This window comes from Lampetra planeri, unplaced genomic scaffold (assembly GCF_965212315.1).
Source record: "Lampetra planeri unplaced genomic scaffold, kcLamPlan1.2.h2 scaffold_1051, whole genome shotgun sequence".
NCBI classification, from domain to species: Eukaryota; Metazoa; Chordata; class Hyperoartia; order Petromyzontiformes; family Petromyzontidae; genus Lampetra; species Lampetra planeri.
Window position 1 is genome coordinate 1602 of NW_027613761.1, and position 25290 is coordinate 26891.

Below are 25290 nucleotides of genomic sequence, written 5' to 3' on the forward strand. Positions count from 1 at the left end.
ATGGCACACAGTGCAAATGAAACAGTGTCAGGTTTGACAAAATACATCACTTTTTAGCACTGATAATCCCTTTGGAATAATGCAGCCTCTGTTAAATCATAGCTCAATATTCTCTGCGAAAGGTTGATCTGATAAAGTGAGGCAAAAAAAAAATAGAGAGTGACTGTTTAATTAAATGTTTAGCATCATATGTTCCATCACTCCTCTAGATAGGATGTCTTGATTCATAATAACACATTTCCTCTTTACTCTCTGTTGCTAGAGCTCCTGGTCCCAGGAGACCCGTTTCCAACAGTCGACGTCCCCGATCACGCTCACTACACTATCGGAGTCGTCATCCTTGCTGTGGGCATCACAGGCATTCTGGGAAACTTTTTGGTCATATATGCTTTCTGCAGGTATGTTTTGCCAACATTAGCAGTTAAATCAGCTTCCTGAAATCCTTTGGATGGGGGGGGGGGTGAATATCATTAATAAAGCAAATCTCCAGGAAAAGCATGTCCAGTATATGTCTATGTAAGTACACAAATGTGTGTGTGTGTGTGTGTGTGTGTGTGTGTGTTCAGGAGCCGGAGCCTACGGACGCCATCCAATATTTTCATCATTAATCTGGCAGTCACAGATTTCTTCATGTGTCTAACACAGACACCCATCTTCTTCATCACTAGCATGCACAAGCGATGGATTTTTGGGAAGAAAGGTACCAAACTTCGTTTTGTCAATGAGGCTGTGTGTTCTGTGTATGTTTGTCTGTCAGCAGAAAATAAAACAGTTCCCCTGTTTGTTACTAACTAGCCTTAGGGACATAGTATGAGTCAAGGAAGATCCATTAAGATTCGAAACAGTACTATTCAATTTAGCAAGAAAACAGCTTTAAAAAAAAGATCCCTTTCTCTCTGTGTCACTCTGAATGCCTTTCTATGCGTTTTACACCTGTATTATATGTAACGCGCCAAAAAGAGTCTTTAATTCAAGAGCACAATGTTGCACAAAAACACCTGCAAGCGAATCGGGTCTAATACTCGTGCTCATACATGTACAAACACCACACCGTTCATGTATATACACACACACAAAGACCTGATACAGCGACCTGGTCTGTTTCTCTATCGAAGCATGACCTACGTTTCAATTAAGATTCTATGAATGTCGACACACAAACACCAGGCAACCGCTTTCTATTCCAAAAGGTTTACTCAGCAACCACCAAGTTTCATCGATCATGAAGAGCAAGCATGACCGAATGCCTGTCGTGTATTTCATGTATTTCGAGTGTCTGTGGGTATGCATGTGCTGCAGTGTGTATTGTACAACAGTGTGTATCTTCTGGGAGCAGAGACAGAGAAGCGTATGAGAGGCTCCACACTCCGCTCATCAAACGCTGATAGTTGGAGCATTGTGTTTTCCCTCCAGGAGTTGTCCTGACCTTGATGAAGACAGCCAATCGCTGTCAGATCCGGAGATGAACTCTCAGTGGTAATGATGGAAAGAGGACTTGCCCCCCACCCCCACCCACCCCTTCCAGTAATGCAAATGAAAGATATTGTTGTTATAAGAGAGCGTCAGTACTACATGGGAACCACTAAGCCTCGCCCTTTATTTCCCCTCTTCCACCCTCTCTGTTCTGGACTTTAAAGGAGTTAAACATCCAACGGTGTAGCACTGCCAGGTCAGTAGGGGGCACCGCCCTCCATAAGAAAAAAATACATAATAATGTTGCTGATAATGTACAGTTTAATGTACCACTCTGACTATTTTGTAATTTGTAATTATTCATTTATATATGCAACTATACAAATATCAGGACAGCGTCTTGCTTGCCGCCTTCTAACATATTGTCCAACTCAGCTGCAGCCTTGAGTCATTCAATGGAGGACTGGGGTTTTCAAACTGTTGGCGCTGAATTTTTATCTTCATAGCTTCCAACAGGGCTGAATAGGACAGGTGGTGCATTCACTGGCAGATAGGAATAATGTAATGGCACCTTAAGACTATTTTTCACCAGCCATCACTGATGTAGCTCAAGGAATGTGAGGAGGTTAACGGACCGATCTGTTAACGTCTGCACTGCCTGCGGCGTTTAGTTCATTCAGTTCATTCATGCGATTACAATTTTTGGACTCTTTCTTGGCTAAAGATCCATCAGTTAAAGCAGCAAGCAGTCGTGTTGTGTGGAACGAATGTCAAGTCTCAGCTCCTAATATTTATACTGCAGTGTTGATTAGTGCGTATGTGTGCGTACATGTGTGATGGAGAAAAGAATATAAAGTCAGTCTTCTGTCTTCACCGAAAGGACATGAGCTTATTCCAATGTCAGAACCAGTACGATTTCAGATCTTTTCATCTCTGAGATCTTTTATTATTTTGAAGGCTGTGCCTAAACTTCACTGTTCAGCCCCAAGGACTTCATTTTCCATTTCCATTGAACATATGCTGTTCCCTCAGAGCCAATCTGGATTTCATTAGCTTCAGTTACTTAACAAGGGCTGTTAAACACTCACAGGCCAATCATGACGACAGACACTCAGGCGTTTTGATAACATTTTCACACTAGCATACACACACACACACACACACACTCAAGATTTCCGTGACATTTGGTTGCAGTGATTTCACAATGAATGACAGGTCAGCAGTCATAACGCGTTCACGGCCCTGAAGGGACAGCAGCTGATAAACCGATGACTGAGTGTATGCATTTTGTCCCTGTGTGTGTGTGTGTGTGTGTGTGTGTTGAGTGTGTTATATCTACAAGTATGCTTGAGTGTGTATCAGATCTCTTCATGCATAATGAATACATTTGGCGTCATATCTCTATGGAGGAACAAACCATCAATTGTGGAGCAAAAAGCCCCACGTCAAGAGTCTCGTCATCATTACAGTGGAATGAAGCTCATGTTTGTCAGGCTAACATGTTTGTCACTGTATGTTTAAGCATAATGGACCTTTAATAATTGATCACCATACAAACAAGAGTACCACACTCCCCATCGCGCCTCTGTTCCATCCTCCATCCATCTTTTACTCTGCTGTGACTCTTTCACCCAATACCCGAACTCATCCTTCATCCTCTGCATCTTCTTGCCCCATTCTTTATCTAATTCCTATTCTCTGTCTTCCCCCTTCACATCCCCCTGTTTCTTATCCATCATTTCATTCCCGCATCTCCCCCTCGCTTCCCTGTTGTGTAAATTCCAATTTACTTGTTGCCAAAGACTTAAGAACATTACCAGTTGACATTATAGTAAAATGTCCCAGCCTTGGCTGATACCACAGAGTCTGAGAACGCATCCTAACCCCCCCCCCCACTTGCCTCTCTTGCAGGTTGTGAGCTCTACGCCCCTTTTGCGGAGCCCTCTTTGGTATCTGCAGTATGATGACACTGATGGTGATTGCGGTGGACCGGTACGTGGTGATCACCAGGCCGCTGCCTCCCTGGGGGTGATGTCCCGTAGAAAAGCCCTGAGCATCGTGGCTGTTGCCTGGGTGTACTCCATGGGATGGAGCCTGCCACCCTTCTTTGGCTGGAGTGAGTACAAAGTCCTCATTGACCAGTCAGATCCCTCAGTGGGATTCCGTTGATTGAACTCTAACACTGTCAAATCCTTATATTAATATTTAAAATCTACCCGAATTAGCCTTTTGTCAGGCATACCGACATCTTGTAAAATTCAGAGGGCTTATCTGGCTTATAAGAGCCCAACAACTTCAAATGACACTGTCAAGTCCTTCTCTTCTACTTAATTGCTTTTCTGAGCTGTTGAAGCTAAAAGGAAATGTTGATTTTTGGGGCTTTTTGATTCATAAAACATGAACTGGGAATGTATTGGGAGCTATAGTGGAAATTGAAGTTGGACTCTGAATTTCGGACCTTGTACACATTGAGTTGCTTGAGAATTGCAACAAATGCCACTTGTGACCTCAAAGCTATTGACTGCTGTGAGTGTGAGTGATGTAACTGACTTGAAACATGTTGATTGAGAAGTGTGAAGGAGCTCAGCGCGTCACCGCGGCATCGTGGATGAAACCAAATCCCTGATAACGTGCTCAGTCTTATGGCAGAATGGATACACATAAAGTGTATGTATGTCAACAGTTTCTTTGCATTTTTTTTGTATTTCTGTCCCCACTGTGAGAAAAACGCAACACAACCCGCAATAAAATGGGACGTGTGGAATGATGAACAACTTTGTTTATAATTAGTTGTCGTTAAGTGAAGACTGCTATGGTTCATATACTGTATGTCTACACCATAGATGTGCATTTACCATCAGGAATATGTGTAATAAAGCCCCCCCCCCCCAACATATAAGGGCCCTCTTCAATGCTTTGGACACTTGGTTCCTTTGCAATATATTAAAACCTGAGTTTGACAAATGCGTTACAGAGGACATACTGCATATATTTGCATAACAGAGTATGAATGGAAAAAAACTGAACACATCAGCTGACCAGGATGTGTGACTCTGGGAGTTTCATCTTTTTGCCATATTGGATTCAGCTGATAGAAGCTTTTAGTGCTATTGTGCCATGAAGGACGTGTACTGGATGAGCTGCTCACCACAGGTTCAGTTTGGTGTGAGGTAATGGGTCAAACATACGCCACCTACAAGTGCAGCAACGTAGGAATTGATGCTCTGGTGAAAAAAAACCAAGGAGTGAGGAATGAGGGATAACCCGTCCTTTCCCCTGCTAGTTGGAATTCCTCCCCAGAGCCATCTGACACCTCTGCAGGCCTTTGGAAACAGTTAAAACCTGACACCGGCCTCACACACTAACAAGCCTTGTTCGCTTACAGGATTTGCAGGTACTTACCAACTGTTCTTTCTTTGTTTTATGATCATTCATGTGTTGAAATAACGATTGCTGAATTGGCTTAGAAGCCAAAACAACCCATGTATTTGATACAAGATGCAGATGTCATCATAGTAAGATCCGTCCGTGCCAGCCATGCTTATCACAGTCACACAGTCTGCAGTGTTTACCTATGTTCCCTCCCCGCCTGGCCGCAGTGACTATGTTGCTTTTAGTCTGAATTATGGATTTATATCCCTCGTATTTGTCACGGATTATGTTTTTTTTTTTTTAAAGTATGTGGCTCTGGATGTTGTAGTTCTAGATGTCTGATGTACATAACCCTAACCCTAACCCCCTGGTCCCGTCACTGGCCCTTCAAACACGATCATATTACAATGTGACGCTTTCTTATTGTGACTGCATATGTCAGTGAAAACCAGCCCAGAGCAAGTAAGTAAAAATAATGAGATGCAAAAGAGTGAACCCAAAGTGGAGTAAATGTGAACATAGTATATGAATGTACTTTGTATGCACATGATAAAACTTCACATCTGGAACACCTCATGAAGTACAGTGTGAGATGTCTCATCTATAGTCATCATAAGGACTGAAGCTACCGCTGAAATGTGTGTGTTCCTTCACAGGTGCCTACGTCCCTGAGGGTCTGATGACATCTTGTTCCTGGGACTACATGACATTTCACGCCTTCTGTTCGTTCTTACACCATGCTGCTCTTCACCTTCGTCTCTTCTTCATCCCTCTCATCATCATCATCTTCTGCTACTGCCTGCATCTTCAGAGCCATCCGACACACAACGCGGTGAGTACGCCCCTGCAGATCTGTATGTGTGGTGCTCTCACAGGCTTCTTCATGTGACACAAACCTCGCTATGAACACCGACCTCCACACCACACGAAGACGTCTTGAGAGAAATGTGTTCCAACTCACTTTTATCAAAGAAAGAGTCCGTTTGTGTAACAGAGCAATTAACAAAGATCAACTGTGAGGGGACCAGAGACTCAGCTAAGAGGTACCATAAGATGAGAAGTGAATGGAAAATGGCCAAGATCGCGCTTATCGTCATCCTGCTGTTTGTAATATCCTGGGCCCCTTACTCCTGCGCAGCGCTCACTGCCTTTGCTGGGTAGGTGTGATTTTAGAGTGTCAGTCTGCGGGTGCTTAAGACACATATAGCGAAGACATAGACATATGTGAAGTTTTATGGGGCAGCATGGGGCAGCATTTAGAGCAGCATAAAACAGAAAGCCAACTGCATGGGAGATGAGACATTTTAAAAAGCAGCAGCAATTTCTCATGATTTGTGAAATAGCTTAATCTCACTTAACCTTTTTAATATCACTCCGAATGCATGTCAAGTCACCTGTGTTATTGTAGATAGTACCCGAAAAGTGTCGTTTGTCCTAATCTCCTCTCTCCCTCTGCCTCCATCAGGTACGCTGATCTACTGACTCCCTACATGAATTCGGTTCCTGCTGTGATTGCCAAAGCATCTGCAATCCACAACCCCATCATATATGCTATTACACATCCAAAATACAGGTGAGGTGTAAGCTGCTCCTCGTCTTTGTCACAGGCTATAATAACCCTTTTTTTTTAACCTTTCCCTGAACCCTGAGACCTCCAGCCCTCTGTCATTCTTTCACGATCCTCCTTGGACCCATTGGTCCCACCCATTAAAATACATCCCCTGCAAAGGGCAGCTCTCCAGCAGTATCAATTAATCATACTGTCACAACCCTGATTAATAGGGCTGGGCACAACCAGGTACTGGTTGATCTGGGGAATGTGTGTGTGTATGTGTGTGTGTGTGGTGTGTGACAGGATAGTAGGATATGACAGAATGAATTGTTAATCCTTGCTGAGGCCAATGGGGCAAAGTTGCAGAAGCAGAGCAGGCGACATGCTCGCATGTTTTGTTGACAGGGGAGTTGACAAAGGTTTGAAGTCTTAAGTCAAAGTAAACCAAAGTAGTTTTGGCCCAAATACCTGCTCAACGAACGCTAAGCCAATCAGCCCAGGCAGGGGCTCAGTGATTACCGCTAATTAGCAAACACCATAAGCTTCAGTGCTGAGTATGGTCGACGTAATACCTGCGTAACATGAGCATGAGTAAATACTGTTACTGTGAGTATGTTACGACCTGATCTGGCAGTTACAAAATCACTCCAACTACAAAGACAATAAAGTACAAAAAAAGCCAGCAATGGGCATAAGAACACGTCTGTTTATGTGCCATACCAACGGGTTTTACTAGTTTAAAGGACCAGGATGAGGGATTTAGTGACATCCGTTGGTGAAGTAGCAGATTTAACTTAGAGTGTTTCCTCTGTGTGTGTCAGGTCTGCACTCAAGAGGTATATCCCCTACCTCGGGGTGCTGTTGTGCATCACTGGCAGAGACCGTTTCAGCAGCAGCAGTTTCCAGTCTACTCGCCGATCAACGCTGACCAGCCAATCGGAGAGCAACCGCCACGTCAGGCACCACCACTCCTCCCAGTCTGACAGCGAATCAGTGAGTGTAGCTCATATCTAATATGGTATGTTTCTGTCTTACACTTCCTCCGAGAAATACCTTCAACTGCGTGTTGATAACTTATCATCGTATGTCTGGGATTGGATTTCTGTGTGTGTGTGTGTCGTGTGTGTTTGTGTTTTCTCAGGCCCGCTTCTCAGACATGGAGGAGGACAGCTCCTCTCGGATGGCTGTTAGTCACCATTTGTCCGGTGATGGTAAACATGTGCGCCGTGCCAGCCAGAGGTCAAAGGTGAGAGGTCACAACCACAAGAGACTACGAACGAACTGTGGCGCCAACAACTTGTGTGGCCTATAAACTGAAAGAATATTGGCTTCTTTTATAACTTCTGTTTTTGACACATCTCAAAATATACGTACATACAATATATGTGTGTGTGTGTGTGTGTGTGTGTGAGTGCGTGTGTGTGTGCAGTAGCAGTGTAAGTTTTGAGATGAGCAACAACGACTTCATGAATCAGAGTATCAAAAGTCAAGTGCAAAACTTCTACAAAATGATCCAGGAAAAGTGAGAGAAAGCTTCCATTGCACACACAAGTTTACGAGGTACAAATACCTAGAAAACAACAAAAACAGAGAAAAGATTCTCCTTTAAATAAAAAAAAATATTCATTGATTGCTTGGTTACACATGATTGAAAAAGGCTTAAAGAAAATGAAAAATTCTATTTGACAGATTTGGGATCTGTAGGTCCAGTTGCAGCATTTTCAGTGTCTGTGACAAACATGAACCAATATTTGACCATGATAAATTCAAAGTGAGACTATGTTGTCCAACACCTCGTTAGAGTCAAACGCAGCATGTCAGTGCTCTGTGTTTCACGACATGAGAAATTAGGTCAGATTGTTTCACATTCAGACCCATCCTGGTTATGAGGCTTCAAAACACACCCGCAACTTGACCACAACTGCACATTGTACACACACGTAGAGAAAGTGCAGTTTTATGCCATAATCCACAGAAACGGTCATTTGGTAAATGTGATGTTGCCATGTTCCGGAGCATCGTGCAGTCATGCCAGTAGAAGAGAATTGTCGTTTCTATGTGGGACAGTCAATATATGGAGCATTTCCGTCTCTCTGTAATCATCTTAGTTGACAGGAGGAAACCACAAGTATGTTACAGGCGTACTGCCATGCAGGTCAGGTTCCTGAGGACTCCATTACAGAGGTTCCAGAGACTAATCCAGTAATCTGCGAGTTTCAGACTTAATCCACCGCTTGCATGATGTGACCCCACGCTTCTACATATCGCACTTGTTGGCAGCTGAAAACAGCAGATTCTCTAGAAGTCTATGACTTCCATCGGCTTCTGTCGCAGAACTTTTTAATCATACCTTCAGTAGTAATCATTGTTTTATACTGTATGCAGCAATGGTATATGGGTGACTGGATACACAGTTATTATCACACAATTTGACACGGGAGCTTCAGTAAACCTACAAAACAGAGACAACTATGTTCTGAACTATTTGAACTGAAATTTCCATATTTACACTCCTCCATCCTGACCGTAACATACAGATTATATCCTGATTTAATTTAGTGAGATTATTATTTACGACATGAGCTTCATGTTGTTTTGAAAAAGACTGGTGACCTGGCTGGGAAAATATTTAATGAGTTAATTCATCACATAAAAAGTAAAGTCTTTGTTAATGGCTTATCGTCCATTCAGGCTGCTGGAAATGTGAAATTTCCATTACAATATCAAAAAGCAACATGGCGGCAGCAGGAAAGTCATGATGAAATTCCTGAAGATGATACTGGATCCATTTCTGCTGTTAGGACACAGACATGCATTAATCACCAGCATGAATGGAGAAGTGATGATATCTCAACAGATTCATGAGTTACATCAAGTCAGTAGGGAGACAAAGTCAATAAATAAGAAAATAAACTGCAAAATATTGTTTGACATTACAATTATCTGCACCAATGAGCACAAAATAAAGTATCATATTTTTTTCTTTCTACAGTTTGTTTGGTGCAAAGGCTGACACAGAAACTGATGTTCTCTTGAATTTGTTCTATTCTTAAAATGACAATTAAAGATCCTTTCCACTTCCTCGCCCCCTGCTGGCATTGGATGGAATGTAGATTTCATCATGACTAATGACATCTGGAGGTTTTGCTCAATTCTTTTATTCAGATCGTGTAGATATGTCACAATGCTGAGATGTGCAGGAAGGATAGATGCCTCCAGTCTGAGGCCAGACACTGCAGCACCAACGACGTTTCTCTGTAATGTTCAATGGCTGTGTTTATGTGCGTACTGTTCAGACTCTGACAGAGCCTGAAGACATCTCCATGTCGGACATCAGTCTGCAGCCAACCAGTCACCTGCCTGCCACTGTAAGGGGTTGTAAGGGTCCACCAGTCGCCCCCCTCTTACTCTGTGCAGTAGATGTGGCTCTTGTTTACAAATTCATTTAATCATTAATCATTTGACCACACAGACAATAATTATTAGGACAAAAATCCCTGTTTAGTTTGTATTTGTTGTGTGTAATCATTTACATAAGATCATATACAGTTGCACCAGTGCTATTCCGTGTTTTTAAAGGTGTTTTTAGTCATTTATGTTATTTCAAGGGAGATGTCAGCCATTCTTAAACATCACTCAAACTCTCAATTTTAATTGTGCTGATTCTGAATGTCTTACCAGTAAAAACAAAGGGGAAATGGTTGGCATCTCTTTAGCCCCCCGAATCCCTCCACCCACCATCCATCCACCATCAAGTCCATTGTGTTTTCTGTTGTTACAAATGTCATTCTTACACTTTCAGATCCAGACTTTGTGTTTGTCTCATGTTCTTTTTCCCCGACTTCACAACATCCTCATTTCCATATGATTGTATATAATGCCACACATAACTTTTATATAAAACATTCTCACATAAACAAATACAATAAAGTAATTGACAATGGTCGACAACAACAGCTGTAATAGTAATAATAATTAATGATAATAATAAGTATTAGTGTTATTATTATTCTCTTAATTGTTCTCTTAATGATCATAATCTGTATTTGACAACAAATAGTTTTACATTCTTTAAAATAAATGAATAAATTCTTTTTTCTTTTGCCTTGTGCAAAAAGGGTTCTAGCAGCACAAATAGTCATGTACACAACCACCAGGCTACAACTGGAGACGACTGTACAGGTGCTTGTTAGCACATTGATTTTGCACAGAAGCAGGCTGCTGTTTACAGTCTTAATGCTAAGCTAATCAATTACTGGCAGCAGCTTCACACCTCCCCAGCAGACCCACGTACCTGTGGTATCCTTCTTCTGAGGCTTGATGAGAAACATCTCACTCAACATTATAATGTATAAGTATTCATAAACCAGAGGTATTGATCCTACATTACTTTTGTAACTATGATACGAGTAGTTCGCTCCTCTTGGTCACAACTATTGATCCCAGCTCTCGCTCCATCAAGCCCGCTGTGGAGAAACCATTCATCAGTCCACCCAATCAATACCTTTGATCAGCTGTTTCATGTCTTACACTGGCAGGTTAAATGGAGGAGAGCTGTACTGATCAAATCAACAGTTGATAAAACGTCATCCTCCCTCTTAACCTCCAGTCCTGGTCCACTCTGCGCGTTATTTTCACACCAGAGCCAATCACGTCGGACATAACAATGCCTGAGCATCTCTTTCTCTTCCTCCTCTGCCTACACAGCTGAACAGTGTGACGGAGCAGTCCGGACCAAGGACCATATACAAGACTACGTCATCGGTCATTGTCACCTCTATATCCAGCCCATCTATATTGCACAGCCCTCCCGGTTTCCATGGCAGCCTCAAACTGACCAAACCATATAGCCCGGTTGCCAAGGAGTCGCTTTGACATAGCCAGACTGGAGAAAACGGCATTCCCATGAGCAACTGGACACCAGGGGGTGTGCGTGAGTGAGAGAGACATAGAGAGAGTGTGTGTCTGTACTGGGATGCTTTTTTTCTAGTAACTTAAATCCAGAGCATGTGTTTATTGTTTTTTGTTGTTTTTATTTCATCATGAAGTGTGTGAGTGTGAATGCCCAGTGTATTGATAGTTTCACATCAGAGCAAGGGGCAACAAGTTAGCCTTAAAAACACAATGAAAATGTAATATCTGGGGTTTGATATCCATTCAGTTTTACAGATTATATGAGCGGAGAAAACCTGAAAAGCGCTGGAACCATAATTTAAACACTGTGTACAGATGCATTCGTAACAAGCAGCGTCATCATACAGGGGTGATGAGAAGCATGTTTTTTGATCACAAAGATCTTTTTGTCATCATATTCTTCTTTTTTTACACTTATATTACAAATACTGCTACAAAAGATGCATTTAGCAGTATGTTCATCAACACTGGTTTAAGTTGGTTAACTCAACTGATTGGTACGTATATGGAAGTGGATGATCCAGCTAGCAACTCATGGCAGCATATTACCTGAGACTTGTGGTTTTTGTCTGTATTGTGAAAGACAACAGCTTTCCTGAGCTGTGGTGGAACATTCAATCACGAGCTGTTTCCTTTGTGCAGCGATGATTTACTCACCTCTTGAGGAACAAAGAGTTACTATGAGAGAGAATTTTGTGTCTTTGCACAAGGTCAAATTAAGAAGAAAAGTCAAACAATTGGCAGCACCAAGTGAATAAGAGGCAGATTTGTCATAATACCGGTACGTGTCCATGACCAGATTTAGCTCGGCTGACCACCCATTTGTCCACATGATGAGAGTGTTTATCATTTCATTATTTCTGCATGAAAAATGCTTCAGAGTCACAGAAGTCATTCACAGCAAATGCCACAGCTACTCAATTGCACCTGTAATCCCACCATCTGTGTGGTTCACACCCAAACACAGTTAAAGTCATTTGTGAAAAGCAAATATCTTTATTTAAAAAAACATTTTGCTAATGTATTTTATGTTGTCCTTTCAGCTTTTTATTGATCTTAATATTCTTGATTGCAGAAATTCTCATTTATTTTTATTGATCCTAATATTTTCAATATCATTCATTTTCCACTTTTTTCCTCCTGCTCTGTAGCACTTTGAGATTCCTGTAATGTAAAGCGCATTATGAATCAAATCTATATTATTATTATTATTATTATACTAAGAGGAAATGATCATCAACATAGTCAATCTGCCCTCTAGTGGGCAAATCCTGCTGCCATAGTGTTTTCCTTGTTAATCAAACGTGCACACACACACACACACACACACACACAGGCTTCATGGTGGGAGAGGACACAGCTTGTTCTCTTATGACTCTTTGCCAATTGTTTATCCCCCCGGTGACATGGGGCAGCATTGATCAGATCTGTTGTCATCCCAGGTCTACAATGTCCACACTGAGGCGACTTTAGTAAGTCTGAGTAAGTCTTTTATGGTATGGACGTTTCATCCACACGGAACCACAGTTTTCCTGAAAAGATGGCGCCATAGCCCCACATCTCCCTGACCCTGCATGACCTTAACCTCTACCTCCTCTACTACTACTTTCACTTACTTCATGCGCTTGTTTTACATGACATGAGTTTTATGCGCCTGCTCCGTGTCTTATTCTCTGTTTTTTCTACTTTTTCTGTAGCAGCGCCTCTCACAGGCCTGGCATATATACTACAGCATTTTCAGTGGTTTTGTGTGGAGTGGACACACATTTCTTGAGATGATTCCGCGTTTACGGCAAGCTTTAACAAAAATAAATAAATGTGACGCTTTGCCCCATTCCTCAGCAACCTGATACCACTGCTCATGTTGTGCCCCAGACGTTCAACAGACCCCGAATTAATTGGGGTGGTATGAGACATGAACGGCAGCTGCAAAGCAGATGTAGAACCTTGACAGGATGATTTGATCTCATTATTATGTCAATAAAATATAACTAAAAACTAAGAAATGCAGACAAGTTGCAAAGTTTGTTAACCCCCAGCCTTCCTTCTTCAGTGGACTTTTTGGTCATATGTCGTGTCAAAGGCCAAGTGTGTTTCATTTTAATGGATTTACATTGTTAACTAAAGCCCAGTGTGTCTGATACAGTAAATGGGGTCTTTTGTGTTGAAAGGTCGTTATTTATCAGTGAGGGATGAAAATGTCTTCGATCAGGAAGCCAAATATGCCACAGTACTGTACAATACTTCAGTATGCCCAATTCTGTGTGTGTGCATGTGTGTGCGCACATTATTGTACCTTAGTTCCCTTCAATGCCATACTTCTGTCTGCTGTTGGACAAGCACATGACTGTTTACCACGTGGTTTCTGTCGTCACATACCTCATCACAGCCACACAAACCTCTGGTCACACTGTCTGCCGCTGGACGACGTCGTCATGTAGTTTTACTGTTCATTTTGTCCTGATCTGTAATTTTCAGTTCCCCTCAAGATCCCCCGAGACTGCTGCATCACTGACAATGATTGTAATAATTGTCCTGTTCTTGTATTGAAAGTAAACCTGACACACGTCTGTGTTTGTTTATGGATTTTTACCTGACAAAAGTTTCCCCTCATGCTTATTTTCCCTGCAGAACCCATCAATGAATGTACAAAATGTTCAAAAATGTTGTAATTATGACAATATGACAAACATAAATATTGTCTCTATGACATTTAAATTCTGCTCTATTGAAGTGATACCGTCATGTTGACCTTTTTTTTTCTTTGTACAAAATGGTTTGTGTTGTTTTAATTTATTTTTTTAAATAAAAATGTTGCTCAATTGTGAAAGACACATTTCTCTCAAATCTCTTTTATTGCAGAAGCATTAATGACTAGTTATCTGCAGATTGTCATTTGCATCAATGGGTTCATTTGCTCATGTGCTTTCTCTCTCCTTTGGTAAAACATTATTCCAACTTCCTGATGTTCTTTCTGCTTCCTCCACATGCCAACCCACCATCATATATATGTATCTATAAAAGACTGTCTGCACGGTTCTGTTTCTTCTCTTACAGTATAAAGACAACAAATGTTGACATCCAGTCAGCAGCTAAGACTCTGGTCGCCGCATCCCCTCATCCGTCATTGTTCATCAGTGTCAGCAAATAATTTCCTGAATGGAGGAGATCTACCCGACGTTGTAATGGAACCCACTGGCATGAATGTAGTAATTTTATCTACAGATCGGCTCTGACGGCCCATTGTCCTACAGAGCTATGGCGCCCACAGGAACATTTCTTTTCGATTTCAAATGTTTCTAATTTTTTGGTGATATCCTTTTTTAACAACAAATACAAATGTCTGGAGTGTGTCTGTGTGTGTGCGTGTGCCCCATTGCACCTTCCGTCCCTTCAGTGTCATACTTCTGTGTGTGTGTGTGTGTGTGTGTGTGTGTGTGTGTTCCTTCACTTTGCTGCAAACTTCCATGTCCTGGTTCTCTCATGTGTTAATATGTCAATTCACCTTTTTTCTGATGAAGCTGACATGGATTCTGACAGTGGAACACAGAACGTGTTTCGGTGCGTGTCTGTTTTATAACATGAGTTTAAACTGCAGGAAGTCTTACACAGTGTCTGAACCTGCTGCAGCTCGTTGGTCCGTTGGTTGTTCCCACCCCTCCAGCAGAAGCCTCGACAGCAAACAACATCACTGTACAGTAATTGTGGATAATAGGGTGCAACTAGTATGACCTGATAGCACAGACAGAGAGAGAGAGAGAGAGAGAGAGAGAGAGAGAGAGAATGTGTTGCAGTAAGTGGGGTCTATATTGGCGACGTGAATCGGCAGTGAAGCATTCTGGGGCTTCGTGTTACAGGCCTTTTAAGGGCCAGGACCCTTGTGTCTCTGCTGGACTCAGCTATTCTTAGGTTGTCTGTCCCTCACCCTCAGCAACCCTGCAGGCAAGGAACTCTCCTCCAACTTTATATTAACTTTTATGTTTTTCTTCCAATTTCAAAATTGATTTTTTCTTTTTTTAATTTCTACATTTCCTGGCTGCAGTGGCTCGGCTTTGCTCGCTCTTACTGTCTTTGTGTATGTTTGTGCACATGAATGTTTTGTGTCCCTCCATTTCTGTGTGTGCGTTTGTCATAGAGGCTCCTCGGCACCTGACCCACCCACCTCCACCTCCACCACCACCACCACCACCCCAGGGTGTTTGTCCTGAGTGCTGGGAGCAGACGTGGAGAGAGAGTCCCTCTGAAACCAGGGCTGGTGGAAGGGAGCATCAGCTGGGACAAAAGGATAGCAGGGGGTGAACGAAGGACAAAGGGGGAAGCTTGGGAGAGAAACCACACAGCCAGCGGGAGTTGTTTGCGGGAGGAGGTGTTTCACCAAAGATGAGTACGTACACAGTGACTCTGAACGGCCCTGCTCCATGGGGCTTCAGGCTACAGGGAGGAAAGGACTTCAACATGCCACTCACCATCTCCAGGGTAAGAAGATCCTCAGAGGATGAGGCAGATAACCAGTACCAGTGATTTCAAACTGCAGCCATGTTCCCTAAATGATACAGACTGACAGACAAGATGCAACACATCAGTTTCCTGCTTAAATATCCCAGGATGCATCATGTCATCAGGACATTCATCTGAAGTGAAAGCATTTCTATTGTCGTGTTATGTTATAACGTGTGTCAAAGTCAAAGTCAGCTTTATTGTCAGTTCCACTATATGTACAGGACACCCAGAGAATTGAAATTGCGTTTCCGTCGGACCCTCGGTGCAGAAAAAAATTATCTAGAAAAAAACATAGAAATAGAAAATATAGAAATAGAACATAAAATATAGAAAAAATGTCTGAAACAGAGTAAAAATGTAAGTTACACCACAACAAAGAAGAACATGTATGGGTATGTAAATGTCACTTGTGTGTCCGCGCACAGCGGTTATGTAATGTGTCCTGTATTGATGGTGACAGGAGGCTAAGATGGAATCTCCACAGAGGTTTTCACGAATAGAGACGCAGTGGAAAGACCAGAACAGTTTATTGGACCACAGTGACGCGAGCATCACTTATGCTGCCAGATTAGTTTGTTTGAAAATTGCTCAACTAACATGTTAAAACTTGTTTTCATTGGACTGCATGAGTTGTTTTACTTTTTATTCATGTGATGCCTGCTGAATGAAGTTGCATTGAAGTTTTTTTTTTTTTTTATATTGTTTTCATAATGAAATTTTGAATGTATTTCAAAATGACATTTTCTAGAAGATGTATCATTCCGGCAGTCAAGGCCTTATCATAACACTTGGTGTCTGTTTCGCTGGCATGGCTGCTGGAGTATTTACAGCATTTCCTTTAAATAGCATTGGAGGAGAGGTGGCTGGAGGGGGGCGAGGGAGAGGTGAGGGAACAATTGACACCTCGTGTACCTTTAACGTGTACCATTAGTGAGCTTCATTCATGTGTGTGTACGTGCGTGTGTTGGGGGGGGGGGGGGGTGCTCACCTGAGCCATGAGCTCCACATTCTTCTCTCCTAATTCAGGGTTTATCTACAACGAGGATAAGGACAGGACATTTATCTGGTATGACACTGCATCATCACATCTGTGTGACAGATTAACACAGAACATCACATCTTCACGTGACAGCTCTGGGTGCCGTTACAGTTTGACGTAACACCCCCACAGATGGGGTTTCAGCCTCCGTTTGCGAAGCACTAAGAGAGTCAGGAGGAATGGAGACAGTGAATTCCTTAGGTCTTGTTAGGCTGAAGTGCTGACCATCACTTCACATGATTAGCAGCCGGGCTCGGAGTCGGTTCGTGCTGAAGTCATGATCCATGTTGTTAAAGAAATGAAAGCAGTGATCTGGACCCCAATAAGCCAATTTCATCAATCGGTGAAAGTGGGGAAACATCGACAACGGATGGAGTGAAAACACAAGTGCTATGTGAAACTACAACTCCACTTTAAGTATCCATTTTTTCTGTGTGTGTCACACACACACGCGCACACACACACACGCCTAAATGGTCGATGGAAGTAAAATGTGTCTTTCGAATATGAACATGACGAGAATCTAGGAAATGTATGAATGTCAGTAGCAGGTGTGTATTTCGTGTGAAGATGGGTAGGGGGGCGGGAGGTGTTGGGGGGGGGGGGGGGCACCTCAGGGGGGCATCAACAGCGTTGCTTATTTTTAACTCTTTAACGAGTTGACTGTAAGCTTAGAACCAATACTGTATGTCCCAGCTCACTGAACCTCCCCTCTGTGCTGTTTGAAGGGATGTTTGCCTGATTTAAAAGGGAGCTATCTGCATCCGTGGACTCCAAAATCCACACCAATGTTTTCATACGTCTGCAGTCACCTGGGGCTCGTTCCAGAAAGCAGGCTCAGTGAAAACCCCGAGGTGGTTCATCCTGAACTGAGGAACACTCAGCAGAAAGTTCCTTCATTCAGAGTGATGAACTGAATTCACACATATGAAACTGTCACTCTTTAATCAAGATGTTTGAATTTAAACTCTGGAAAGGTTTTCATCATTTCAGGATTAACCACCCAAAGCTGCTTTCATTTGCTGGATGAACTCTGCAAATTAGTGTTCATGGAACGTCCATTCAACTAGCTGTTATTAGCAAACATCTGAAGCATACAGAGCCACTCTACTTACTGTGGTTCCAGAAACAAGTGACAAGTGAGTGATTGCAGTAATTGGGACCACAGAAAAGGAGAACATAGATTTGCATGCAAATTCAAACATGACGGACCAGCGTTCCAGATACACACATGCCATGTCAAAATAAATCCTGCGTTCACCTGCACCCTGGTCCTTTAAGTTTGAATTTGCATGATGCAACCTCTTCAACCTGTTCACTTCTAGGATCTCTGAAACACAGTCCACCATTTCTGTTTCAGGTTACTGACATTGAATTCCTGAAACGGGTTTCCTGAAATAATAATAGTCACCACATAAATTTTATTCTGCATTTTTTCAGTTATATGAACGGTCAGTGTTTCTCTACTATTGTTTTACAATGGTACGTGTTACATGGTGAAATCATACATACAGTCTTCCTGTTTGCTGATAAGACTTTTTACTCAAATCTGCAGCATTCAGTCCACTACTTGCCTGTAATATGTGTGTATGTTGGTGGGACTACATGTGTTGCTTGTATTCCCTGAGGAATCTGTGTCAGTGGTCCCAGTGACCTGCTGTGTTGACCTCTCCATAGATAACTCCGGGTAGCAAAGCGGCGGGCGGCAGCCTGTCCCAGGGAGACATCATCTCAGCCATCGATGGGGGTCAGCACTGATGGGATGACACACCTGGAGGCCCAAAACAAGATCAAGTCTGCCGTTACCAAACTGTCCCTCACCATGCAGAAGTAAATACGCAGCGCGCTTACACCAAACACATGTCCTACTTACTTAAGGAGGATGTGCTATTACAGCTGGGTAACGGGAAGATGTCCAGCTGTTCTGTTCATTCTAGTGGGGTTTTATGCTTGAAAACAATGTTTTTTTAAAGGTATGATTATTTCATCTTCAGATCAAGACGTCCCGCACCAGTTCCCACAGCAACTCCAAGAATGGACTCACCCATGCCCGTCATCCCTCACCAGAAGGTACGAGCACGTAAAAACACACTGGCTGACCAGTACACATTTGTCAATACTCTGCTGTCCTCTAGAGTCCAAAATGCACACTGCACCAGCTCATGTGGTGAGAAACAGCAATTTATGATGGAAAACAAAGGAAATAAGATGATTGTCTTTTGGAGGGAAACCTTTGGAGGGAATCTTGTAACTCAGTAATGTCCACCTTTTGGTGCCAGGCAGAACTCCCTGACTTGTCTCTGCTACAGATGCACAGCAGGTTCGGAGCATCTGATCCTAACCTGCTCAACCCACTCAACACACAAGATGATTTAATCTGTATAAATCCCTGTCAGGAAGGGAAACAAAAGGGAAATCACACCTTCTCTTTCCACATCCAATACATAGTCAGAACTCTCCATCACTTTCCCAACATTCCTTCGCCTCTGGCATCAGACTATTTCAGGAACATTCACACAAAGACACCTGGCCAAGCTCCAGGTAACCGAATAGCAGGAGCTCAGACTACAGGGTCATGTGGGGATCTGTACTACAGGCAGGTATGTGACACTTCACTGAAAGGTCAAGTGGCACCAGCGCGACGTTTTCAACAAGATTCAAAGATTCAAGTCTCAACGACTCATTGTGGTAATTTGGGGATTGGGGAATAAATTTGTCGTGGGACAAAAACAGGACAACAGTGCAACATCACACGTGAACCTTCATATTTTTCATTTGATTTTTTTTCAGTTCATTTTATTTATTTAAACAATACAAATACAAACATAACAGAACTGCACATTTTGGAGTCCACTCCATTACATGTCGGACTGGCAGGTATTGCCTGGCAGTAGTGTGCGTGAAGGACCTTCGACAGATCTGTGTCCTGCAGCCTCTGCACTTGAGGCAATGAGAGAGGGGAAGAAGTTGTTTAACTGTGGAATCTGTTTGGCCTCCGATACATCACATCCGACGTCAGTTTCCACTAATGTATTTACCCTCCGTGGCTGAGCAGCTTCACAGGAACGGCCACAATGGCAAGTCAGGTGTCAGGAAACGTGCCCCCTTCCCACCACAGTATGACGACAGTAGTCACAGTATATGGAGATCCTGACTTCACTGGGCACACACACACACACACACACACACACAGAGCAGCTGTTGTACATGGTAATGGAATGTTCTGCTCCTGTTACACGCCATCATCTTGTATCCCCTCAATCCAGCCGAAGCGGGAGATACCCCACGTGAGCCAAGCACGCTCACCTACTGTAGCCTGAACACGTCCATGTACTGGAGATAACGTCGGCGGCTCTGACATAAGTGGATCAGGTGGTACGTGTTGTGTTTACGCAGGTGTGTTTATTTGTAGCTGCTCCGTGCTAATCGTGTCTCTGCCACCTCTGTGTCATGTGATTGACACGCTTCTGCTCCTGTCTGTCACCCCCAGAGGATGAGGGGGAAGCTGGAAAACATCCCAGTGATGACAAACGGCTGCTATTTTCACCACAGGATTACAGCATAACACTGCAGTCGGATAGTTTCCTACCAACACGCGCTGGTGCCATTGTGATCTCTAAAATACCTGACGATTCACGGCCGATGTCTCTGTGTGTTTCAGGTTATCGCAAACACAGCGGCAAAGTCAGTACCATCGCATCTGTCCATATCTAACATGCATGAAGAGATTAAAGACTTGTATTTTGTGTCATGTTTTGGAGTGAGTTTATATGAGCACAAACAAACTAAAACTTTAACATTTTTCACAAGTCTGGATCAAACAGTCACCGGCTGAAAATTCAAACGTCATTGACATTCTGTCCCCAGAGGTGGAAAGGAAATAAACTATATCTACACGAGTAGTTGTAAGACACCCATACTTTACATATTTAACCCTTTAACACCGACTGTATCCCCGGCACCGCATTTGCGCAAGCTTACCTTGAAGTACCGTAATTACACAACTATTTGTGCAATCAGAAAAAACATTGAATGGTTCTTGAAGGCCGAGAAGTTGCACTCGGTTCCCCTACCTCAGGTATAAGATGTCACCCTGCTCCTACACGCCTGATCACCTGAATCAGTCTCTGTCAAGTTCTGCAGAGACCTGACAACGAGCAGCTGATTTCAATCAGGTGTGTAGGAGCAGGGTGACATGGAAAACCTGCAGGATAGGTAGCTCTCAAGGACCGGTTTGGGCACCCCTGCCCTGTCTGGTTTGAAGAAGGAGCTTGGAGAAGGAGGGAAAAAAAATCTAGGAGAAAAACATTTGCTGGCGAATCACGACCACAGTGACCGAACTTTGCTATGAAGTACTGGTAGTAGTCACTATCAGACAGTCTGTGTTTACGGGTTAATCCTTTTCCCTCACACCTTACATTTCTTTACACGAAAGGGCATTATTGATTTTGAAGCAGTGTATTTATTGAAAACAGCTTGTGTTTATCTGAAATGAAGAATTTTCCACCTCTGCTGGTCCTCTTCAATAATTCATATTCGCCATTGGAACAGAATGAATTTCTGCACAGTTGCACGACTGATGCCCAGTATGTGAGTGCTACTCATCCAAAAAGAAACGTGTGACGTGAGTTGGAAACATGCAAGTCAGTGATGTGTTCGTAATGCCTGTCTGTTTTCAACGTGCACTAGATGGAAATCCATACATTTCAAGCCAACAGATCTTGATCGCCCCCCGGTGGTTAGTTGGATTAACATGTGGACGAAACAAACTTAAGACACACTTGTTGTAGGTTTGTGATGTCATGACGGACAGCTGCTGTGAGTGCAGACCCAGCGGCCTTGGCAGCTTGTGAACCTTCTAGAGCCATGTTAGTAACAATAAAAACGATGTGTTCCTATGACCTATGACCTATGACATCACCAGCCCAACTGCTGGACATTCCTATCTGTGCTATCTGTCCCATAAGAGGCGGAGGTGTCGTCCATATCGTCAATGGCGACGCATTCTGTGTTAATCCTCCTCCCTCCTCCATCTCCCATGTTCAAACACCCTGACCCACACCCTGACCCACTGACCTCTGACTCCTTCCCCACGTCATCGACAGCATGGAATACACTCCTAGCTTCAACCCCAACGCTTTGAAAGACTCGGCCCTGTCCACTCACAAGCCCATCGAGGTGAAGGGCCCAGGAGGGAAGGCCACCATCGTTCATGCCCAGTACAACACGCCCATCAGCATGTACTCACAGGACGCCATCATGGATGCCATCGCAGGGCAGTCGCAGGCAAAGGGACACGACAGGTGAGCGCACCCTTCACAGCACCCTTGTGTTTTCTCCTGTTCATCCAAAGCCCCTCCCACAAAATATTTAGAAGTCGTACGTTTTCCTTTACTACTCCTGTCATGTTTGACTGTACCAGCTGTGCTCAGATGCCTGGGTTACTCCTTGTTGCCTATGACATACACCCCTCCATGCCTTTCACCCACTCTCCTTTGCTCATTCCATCCACAACCAACCAACCAACCACACCTGCGCTGTCCTCCACCCATCCCTCTCCATCTTCCCCTCCTGGTTGTGACCTCAGTGAGGAGGCGGGCTCCCCCTTGGCGTAAGTAAAGCAGTGCTCCTCTTCTGCCCGGCCTCACCTCATCCTCAACAGCATCCTTCTTATATTTCACTTTATGTGATATGTTGTGTGAACTGACATGTTTAAGATGCATTCCTGAACCACAAAGCCTCCGTGGACCTCAGTCAGACACTTCAGCCAAGTGTCACACTGTCATGTTTGGGATATTTTGGTATGATATGTATGATATTGACTAAAAGGTTTCCAACTGTCCACTGATGCCCTTGTAACAATAGGTTAAAACAACAACAAAACCCCTCTTCTCATCGGTGACTGGTTGGTGCTCGTGACAGCTTGCGATGGAAACACGAAGGGCTAAATTGTGGGACAATCAAAAAGTTGATGTCAGTCTGCGTGATGAACTCGTCAGCAGTGACATGATCCACGTCATGATCCACTGACTCTCTGGTCCGTAGTGGAGTTCTGCCTATCAAGGACCCTGTGATCGACTGTGCATCTCCAGTGTACCAGGCAGTGATCAGGCCAGACGCAAACACCCAGGAAATGTCTGAGTGGGCTCGTCGTGCTGCCAACCTTCAGTCCAAGAGCTTCAGGATCCTGGCCCACATTACCGGCACCGAATACCGTCAGTACTCCACCTCTGGCCTCTCACACCACCTTAGAGACACTTATTTCTATGTGTACTAACCTCTGACAACAAATCCTCTTTTCCACTCCTCCCTGCAGTGCAAGACCCAGATGAGGAAGCTCTTCAGAGGTCGAGGTAAGAGCACCATTCGCCTCACATATAGAGTAGACAGTTAGCTTAGCTGACTTAGTAAGTATGAAGGTGCAACAGTCCAATGAGAATAAATATACCAGTAAATGACCCGTACAAACACTGGAACGGTAACGATCCCCTGGTGAAGGTCAAACTCATACATTACCTGATGTAAGAAGAATCTTTCTGCCTTCTCCACCATCAGAGAGAAGTTTGAGTCGGAGGTGAAAGGGCCCCGCTTTGCCAAGCTGAAGAACTGGCACCATGGACTGTCTGCACAGATCCTCAACATCCAGGAATAAAGAGGGGTGGGGGGGTGGGGGGGCAGAAAAAAGGGAGAGGAGGGTGGACATGACAGTGAAGGAGGACATTGACAAAAACTACAGGAGGAATAGGGGGGGAAATTATGGTGGAAAGAAAAGGAGCAGAAGGTGGAGGATCTCCTCAGGAATGTGAGATGGTGTGCTGTAGCCTACGATATTATGACGTCAGACATTAGTGTGAGAATGCTTCGTGTTCATGAGCTGGATGTGTATCTGTCTGCTGCCAAGTCCCTGATCTCGCATTTTCTTTCTCTCTTCCTGTCCTGTTTGGTTGGGTTCTGTCTCTTACATGAATGGGAAATTGTACAAAACAATAAGAAGTATTCAGGTGAAACACAGAAAATAAAATGTGCGTTTAGAGTCTATGAAGTACATTCACAAACGCTGGAACTGTAAAACAATAATGGTTGCGACAAACACACACGGAGATTTACCTTTCATTCACAGTATGTAAAAATGCACTCATATAAATGTGAATAAATGTTTTATTAAAACTATATGGCTGAGTGAGCTGATGCAAAATGGGAAATATTTGGGTAACGACTCAAAGTCTTGTACTTACGCGTGGTTCATCTGGGCCTCTGCTCGCTCGGATGGCGCTGTGGCTCTTGAATTACTCATCTGACCTCGAGACTTTGGTACGGCCTCGGCTCCCTCACATCGTACTGCTGCTTCATCGGGGGTCCTCTAACTCAGACAACTATTTAGTCTAGTATTTAGAGTTTTGTCATTAACCATAAAATACAGGACTGCCACTAACGTAGCATCAACACCTCCGTTGTCATCGGAATTATTTTTTTCATCTTTCATCTGTAGGTTTCAACTTGGTGTTAGTAAGTACAGACAATCAGCACAAAACATAAGTGGATACAGATTCCAATTCTTCAAGAATACGTCCTGAACACAGCACATCGTTGTTATTGATATGACCACTAGAGGGCACTCAATTTACAAACAACCCCACCAGTTTTTTGGGGGACAGACAAAAATTGTCATTAATTGTCGTAGCCACTTGGGGGCAGTGCAAGGGATGAAACTGATGATGATGATGAAGGGCCCATGACTCTATACTATATACGATATACATGTATATTTTTTTGCCAAAAACAGATCAAATTTAGTCCTTTGGGCTAGGTGCAGAGTGTCTGGATGAGAACGGTAGGGGTGGAAGGATGTGGCCCGTCAAGGCTGAGGTCAGAGTGTCAAAGAAGAAAATAGGAAAAAATAAAAAGGGGCAAAATGAATGTGAGGAAGAAGGTGAGTTATTTCAGATCAGAAAATGGGTGTAATCAAAAATTAGTTAGTTCATTCAAAGCTTTGTTTCAGTGACATCTAGTGGTGGGGTAAAAGACGACAAAAAAAAAGACAAAACAATGTGATCAGTGAAAACTCAGGTTTGTGTGCACGATAAATATATTTTGTTCACATTGATTGGCTGACAGAGGGTGATAATTACATGTCCTGAAAACATGAATGAGTCTGTGGAGTTCAGACAATAACAGAAACTGAGATGCAGCCATTGTCCAAATCCAAAACGGTTGTGCCTGAGGGAGAAGTAATGAACGAGGGGGAGGAGAGATTAGTTGTGACTCATTGGTGTGGAGATGACGAGGGCCCTTTTCCCTCATTCCCTGTTACAAACGTCGTCAAAAAGGCGATGAATTGTCACATGTAGTATTGACATGTTAGCGTAGCAGCTGGTTATGTAACTATACTCACAAGCTCGTCATCTAGAAATATGCTTTGTGAGCCCAGTGTCAATCACAGTTTTTGAGTGAGAATCATGGCGTGGTGGTGGGGAAGGGGAGGAGGGGGCGAGGGGCGGGG

General features: G+C 43.3%; 2 protein-coding genes across 2 annotated transcripts; both read left to right on the forward strand.

The window, feature by feature from the left end:
- Positions 1–262: 262 nt before the first annotated feature.
- Positions 263–11212, forward strand: LOC144738556 (melanopsin-A-like; the record flags this gene model as incomplete). Its single annotated transcript, XM_078621566.1, is given in 14 exon segments — positions 263–398; positions 567–700; positions 3325–3341; positions 3344–3428; positions 3431–3529; positions 5442–5494; positions 5496–5543; positions 5546–5617; positions 5782–5942; positions 6251–6358; positions 7159–7330; positions 7479–7583; positions 9634–9705; positions 11045–11212. Coding segments are annotated over 14 exon segments (1430 nt in total), but the record flags the coding sequence as incomplete, so codon positions are not given.
- Positions 11213–15631: 4419 nt separating this feature from the next.
- LOC144738557 (LIM domain-binding protein 3-like) lies at positions 15632–23442 on the forward strand. The gene is given in 10 exon segments (XM_078621568.1): positions 15632–15727; positions 18468–18533; positions 18535–18620; positions 18785–18860; positions 20452–20474; positions 21896–22093; positions 22378–22401; positions 22836–23005; positions 23107–23143; positions 23346–23442. Coding segments are annotated over 10 exon segments (873 nt in total).
- Positions 23443–25290: the final 1848 nt, after the last annotated feature.